The following is a 6,637-nucleotide window of genomic DNA, read 5'->3' as shown; positions in this document are numbered from 1 at the left end:
TTGCAGCTAGAGATACAGTCAGTGGGCTGGCAGGAGGCCACACTCGGCATTAATATCCTTCCCCCCACACCCCCCAGCTATTTATAGACTAAGCCTCACTGCAATCTGCCAGCTCATAAATCAGTAGCGCAGACTTTTGCAAAGTTCAACATGAGACCAGTGACCCAGCACAACAGTCATCCAAAATAAACTCTGCCAGGGGGACCCCAGGCATCCTTCCTCTGAGCAAGAGGGGGACAGGTAGTTCCTCTTTTACAAAAAGGTCAGCACAACAACAGGGTCCTATGCACATTAAAACAAATGGCCTCACGCCCCTGTGCAACAGAAGCTCGCTAGGAAAGGTATTTGCATCATCTATGGCTCAGTCTTCCTGGCAGGGTCTCAGCCTGTTCAGTAAACTCATCAACTTGGTGTGATGGGAAGGGTTTGCCAAGGCCAACCAACATCCCAGGACGCAGCTCCAGTTGGCATGGCAGCAAATAACCAGAAACACCCCGGTTATTTTTCCTGCTGCAGGTCAGGCTTCTTAACAGGAAGATATGTGGTCAGGAAATACCACCCCCTGTGCAGCTCTGCTGGCTCTTCCCAGCCCTGACATACCGCACCGTCTCCTTTCCTGGTTACCCAAGCCTGCCGAAGCACCCGAGCTGCTCCCGGCCCCCACCACAGCCTCCTCCACCTCACCTAGAGTTTTTAAGAAAGACGCCCAGTCTCCTTTAAAAGGTCAAACGGGGGGGGGGGGAACCAACAAAACCTCAAAGCACACACACAATCATCTCCATCAACCTCCATCTCCATCTCCATCCTTTCCCTCAACCTACTTTGAAGCAGAGACGCCCTCCAAGCCTCCCTCATTCAATAATCCAGTCCACCAGAGCTCCCCTGAGCCAGTAAATCTCAAAACCTCTAAAGACAGAGAAGAACAAGCTTGCTGAAGCAACCCAGCCATCCCCCCCACCTCCTGCCCCATCTTTATGACTTTTCCCACCTCTCTCCCACTGGCACTTTGTCCCTGTGCTGATCCTTAGCCTGTAACGCAGGTGGGCAGAGCACCGGGCACTTGTTAGGGATCCACAACTGGTACAAACTTCCACCATCGCTTTGTCCTTAAGCCTTTCTGGTGATCTTCTGATGGCCTCAGCCTTACTCCCACCTTGGGCTTCACCCTGACCCAGACAGCATCAGTCCCGGTGCATCTCCTCCCGAAGAGGGGCAGCGCTTTATTTTCAGAAAAACGGGAAGAGAAACATAACCGTGTGCAGCAGGGCTGCGCTCCAGCAACAAACACTCCTAACAATTAAATCGCTGGCCCCAAAAGGCTACTAAGAGCCCGTCCACCCGCCGCCACCCGTGTGTACGGGAGGGGCGAACCCGGCTCCCGCGGGGCACCGGGGCCGGTGCGGGGCTGCCCGGCCGTGGGCTGCGCCCCGCCGCCCCGGGGGCGCTGTGCGGGGCCGGCGCTCACGGCCCGGCCTCGGCCCTGCGGAGCCGGCCGCGGCCCGCCCCTTCCTCCGCGCCGCGCCGAGAGCGAGGAGCCGCCGCCGCCGCGCTCCGCCATGCCGGTGGGTGCCGGGCCCGGGGGGCGCGGGCGGGAGCGGCCTATCGCGGCCCTCGGCCGGCCCCGGCTCGATCGGGCATCGTGGCTGGCCGGGGGCCGGAGGGGCCGGGAGGGGCCCGTGCGGGGCCGGGGAACGTGTTCGGGGCTGGGCCCAGCGGCGGCGGAGGCGGCGGGGCAGGGAAGGCGCTGCCCGGTACCGGGAGGGGCTCCCCGAGCCGCCGGGGCTGGGGCGCACGGGCCGGCCCCGGGGGGATCCCGGCGCTGGGACCACTCCTGCCCCGGCCCGATCCCTCTTTCCCGCACCCCGGCCCCGGGGGGATCCCGGCGCTGGGACCGCTCCTGCCCCGGCCCGATCCCTCCTTCCCTCACCCCGGCCCCCAGAGCGCACAGGGCATTTGTAAAATAAAAATTAAAAAAATACTAATTATACTGGAAAATCCTAATGGGAACTGCCATTCCCGAACTCCTTGCCAGAGTGAGTTGTGCCAGGGCGGTTTTGAACAAAAAGAAATATGGCTCGCAGGTAAAAAAATCGAAACAACAGCTTTACTTTTCTTTTTTAAGGAAAGTAAAAAGCGTGTGCAAGAAAAAGAAATTAGGATCCATCTGGTGCCAAAGGTTGAACGTGATGATTAGTTACAGGGAAGCACATTTCTGTTGACCCAGCATCTGTCACGAGTGATGAAGATAACACCGAGGCCCCTGGGGAGCGATGGGATGAAAAAACAGCGCTGACGTTTCCTAAGTTTTGGTTTTGCTGATATTATTATAAGTTTATTATGTTGGGGACCAGAGGCCTTGTAGACACAAGAACAGGATGGGCAAGCACGGAAAACCTTGCAGACTAGGTCAGGACAGTGGGGAGCTGGAGGCAGGAGACCTGGTTTTCCCGGGTTCTCCTGGGCTAGTGGAGTAAATCCGGCAGAGGCCCACAGCCGGCGCTGACCCTGACGGTGGCCCTGCTCTGAGTAGGGGCCAGACAGTCCCCAAAGCCCCCTGGGGTTATGCCATGAGGGACAGCACAAGGACACCGTGGGGAGGAGCACTGAGAGCTCTCACTTTTGCTAAAGATCCCTTAGTGGTGCGTGTGGACCTTTTGGTTGGGGAGGATTTGAACCCACCTCCTCAAAGAAAAAGACAAATGTAGAAGAGGAGTGCTCATGGTGTGTTGCCAGCTGCGCCCTCCCTGACCCCTTGTCTGTCTCTTTTCAGAAACACGAGTTCTTTGTGGACATGACCTGTGAAGGCTGCTCCAACGCAGTCACCCGCGTCCTGCACCGGCTGGGAGGTGAGTCAGTGCTGGGTGTGTGACAGCCAGCTTGCCCGAGCCACGCCAGCTCTGGGGGGGATGTCACTGCCCTGGGGTCCTCTGTCTTGTGAGTAAAAGCCGAAAGTGGCTGGTTGGCAACCTCTGCTCCCCGCTCTGCTCTGAGCCTGCTGCTTAGTCAGTACCGAGTCACTGGTTGTTAGCAGGACTCTGGTGACCCATGGAGATATGTCAAGGGAGGGAGGAGCTGCCATGGCTGCAGGTGTCTCTGAATCACCAGGGCCTCATCCTGAACCCTCTGGGAATGACACTGGTAGACCCCAGCTCAGGCTGCCAGAAGGAAGGGAGGTGGAGGTCCTGCCAGGTGTTGTTCCCAAGGAGGCCTGGGGTATCTGTGGTACTTCACTAGATGTGTCATCAGCAGTCACAGTGAAGAGCTGCTGAGCAGAGCATTGGTGGTTGCCTGCATAGCCTGTTTTCAGTACCACCCAGAAAATTATAGCCCATGCCTCCTTTATGCTGGCATTACCAAGAAAGAAGGATCTAGCCTGCACTCACCATTTGTGAGGCCTGTCATCCTTCTCCCCTGTCCTCACCGAATGAGAACAGCTTTCAGTCACCAAGGTGAAGGCCTTGCATCTTCTTCCAGACTTGATTACCAGGCTGTGACGATCCCTCCTCCTCTGTGTGTGGTCGTCAGCACCTGTGTCACTCTTCAGCAGCTGGCCAACATCAGCCTCATGTGATGATATGGCAGAGCTCTCAAAGCTGATACATACCTACAAGTTTTATGAAAATATGTGGCTGGATAGAGACTTCCTGTCCAGTTCCTTTCACTGGGATGCGAGTGGCTCACCCTTATTAACTACTGGGAAATACACACAGGAATGTCTTTTCGCTCCTTCTACTTACAGCTGTTACCTGATACCCCCACTGAGGAAACCTCTTCTGACCCTGTCCTAACCCCTGTGCTAACTCCCTTGTTGGTGCCTGTCCGTGCTAAACCACAACACAGGCTGAGCTGGTTGGAGATTTTAGTGGTTGGTTTAAACTCAGCTCATTATTGCATGAGTGACTGTGTTGATCCAAGGTGAGGTAAGCAGATGAGAGCAGTCGAGAAACTGTGGTGCCCGATGCAGATCTATAGGAGATCTGACTTCCTTGCTCACAGGACACCAGTTTGGTTTTGCTGGCTGGTAGTGATATCAGGGTTTGCTGGCAGGAGACACACATACATTTGACTGATGGCCTTGGGAGCACAAATGTGTGAAGGTGAGCTTTCCCCGTGCTCACACCATTTAACTGCTTCTAGCTGTGCAAAATTTTTTTCATTTCCTCATAGGTGTCCAGTTTGATATCGACCTGCCCAACAAGAAGGTGTGCATTGACTCGGAGCACAACGTTGACACCCTGTTGGAAACCCTAAAGAAGACTGGAAAGAACGCTTCCTACCTTGGGGAGAAGTCTGCGTAGTAGCCTGGCCTGGTGTGAGGAGGCTAGGTATATTATCAGTGTATGAAATGCTGAAGAGAGAGAGCTGAGCTTTTTCCAGCTCTCCCAGTAAAACAGGCTGCTTCTTGGGAATCACAAAGTAGAAAAAACCTGCAGGTCCAGCTGCAGCAAACCCCACATATCAGAGAAGCAGCTGGACCGCATACAGCCAGCACCATTTCTGTGTGGGACCCCTTAGCTTCTCTGCAAAGCCCATGTTATCCCAACCATGGCTGTGGTGGAGAGGTAGAACACAGCCTCTGTGCCATTCCCGGGTGAACCTGGAGTTTGCCAGAACATATCATGCATGAAAACAAATCCCAAAGACATCCACCAGCTGACCAGAGAGAGTGGTGGCCCCCCCAACAATACAAGGGAGGGCGATGGGACACAAAGACCCCTGTGGGTACGTGATGCAGGGGCTTGGTTGTTAGATTCTGTTGATATCACTGTTAATCCTCCACTAAACTTGAGGATGGAAAAGAGCAGCACCCTGCTACCCTCATGGACAGAAAACGATGGGTTTCAGAATAGCTCCCAGTGCACAGAGCCCCCGGCCAACTGGACATCTGTCCCAAAGACAACCTGATTGTTGCAGCCTGTTGGTTTTCCTAGAGACCCAGCACTGTGAGGACATGTACAAAACTCTTTCTCAAAAGAGTCTCTCTACAAAATGAAGTGGGAGGAGAGGGCTGCCCACTCGCTGCATGTACTGTACTTTAGTGTCTGAGATTATTATATTGCTTCTCTTAAGAGCTTGTTTCTGTCAGTGGAGCTTTCTAATCCAATGACATTGTTTTAAAATGGTCTAGTTTTATCATCACAAATACCCAGCACAGATGCATGGAAACCAGTTCATGCTGATTTAATTCCCAGTCAGTAAATTAAATCAGGGATTTACACCAGCCAGAATTAAACTGATACAAGCAAGAGTTGAGCTGATACTGGGGTGTGTGTGCGATAGATCCGTATTGTTTTAATAGACTGACTTAACATTTAATATCTGCAATTTGTATCATTTGAGCAAGCTCTCAATCCTTCTTAAAAGTTGTTTAAAATTATAGCTTTCATCAAATAACATTGCTGTCTAAAACAGAGAGAGAAATATACTCTGAATTGATTAGTGCCTCAAATAGTTTTCAGCTCGTAGGATTGACTGCAGGAGCTGTTTTCAACTTGCAGGGACTTGTGGACTCTGCCTCAAATGCCTGCAAAAGTTAACCATTACAGCAGAGCCAGTGTCAAACACTGTGGATATGTCCCTTTTTTTGTGGCCCTGGGTTCTCACCACTTTTCTTATATCACATCAAGGTGGCCAAGGAGTCAGTTCAGCTGGCCGACCTGGCAGGACAGTTCTCTCGATGCTTTTGTTTTCCTGTTGGATTTTAACTGAAGGTATTTGATTTACCCAAGGATCGCAAGATCCGAAACAAAGGAGAGGAGTGGCTGGACTGCCCTCGCTAGTGGTTTACTGCTAGATCACTTTAGCTGTCACTAAATTTAGGTTTCACAGCGCATTTTCCTCCATAGGGAACGTTTTCAGCTGTTCATCTATAAAAGGAGGGAGGGAAGTTGGAAATATCTGTCATGGAGCTAAAGCGAATGGCTTGCCTTTGGCCTGTGACCAGCAGAGGGCATCTTGGTATAACGGTCTCTCCTCTGTGCCTTGGTGTTTTTTTTCCTTTTATTGATTTATGTATTTATTTATTTTGCAGGAACTCAAACATGACTTCAGCACAAAGATGGCTTAACTGTTTGCATATCTTCCAACTTGCTCTGTTATTTGACCTTTACTACCCTGCCAGATGGCGGAAAGCAGAGGGCTGGCAGGAGGAGACAGCTGCATCTTGGGCTTTAGAAGGGGAGAAATCTAGAGGAGGAGGTTATATGCTGTTTCTAGTCCCACAGTAAATTGAGGCGCTGCTTCTATCTTTCAGTGCATGTCTATGTGTCTCGTGTGTCTTTGTACTGCTTTAAGTGGTTTTCTCTAAAAGAGATGGCTCTGAGAGATGGGAAACTGCCCATTACATGTAAGACAGGTTTCCCAGGAAATTGTACCTATTTTAGAAGTTGACTGCAACCTGTGCCTGAGGGGCATGTCTCAGGAGAACTGAGCTTGAATGTCCCTTAGATTCAGGGAATCTCTGTACTGGCAGATGTCTCCATCACAGAACAGACAAACGTTCCATTTAGGATGCAAGCTCTGGGAAGAAGAGACTCTTGCAGCCCCTGTAAGTCAAGGATAACCAAGCGTCCTTTTGAGCTAGATGGGGCCACAAGGCCAAAGCCACTGGACCTCAGCAACATGATTGAGCTCACAG

The 6,637-nt window shown here is 52.1% G+C and overlaps 1 protein-coding gene across 1 annotated transcript; it reads left to right on the top strand.

The window, feature by feature from the left end:
- Positions 1-1,527: 1,527 nt before the first annotated feature.
- ATOX1 (antioxidant 1 copper chaperone) lies at positions 1,528-6,257 on the top strand. The gene is made up of 4 exons (XM_086621706.1): positions 1,528-1,562; positions 2,771-2,846; positions 4,168-4,325; positions 6,032-6,257. Exons 1-3 carry the CDS (start codon positions 1,557-1,559, stop codon positions 4,296-4,298), a joined length of 213 nt encoding a protein of 70 aa, XP_086477832.1. The 5' UTR covers positions 1,528-1,556; the 3' UTR covers positions 4,299-4,325; positions 6,032-6,257.
- The last annotated feature ends 380 nt before the right edge of the window (positions 6,258-6,637 follow it).

The sequence above is a fragment of the Tauraco erythrolophus genome, chromosome 16 (genome assembly GCF_009769465.1).
Source record: "Tauraco erythrolophus isolate bTauEry1 chromosome 16, bTauEry1.pri, whole genome shotgun sequence".
NCBI classification, from domain to species: Eukaryota; Metazoa; Chordata; class Aves; order Musophagiformes; family Musophagidae; genus Tauraco; species Tauraco erythrolophus.
The sequence above is the reverse complement of the archived record's forward strand: the minus strand, read 5'-3'. Positions and strand labels throughout refer to the sequence as shown.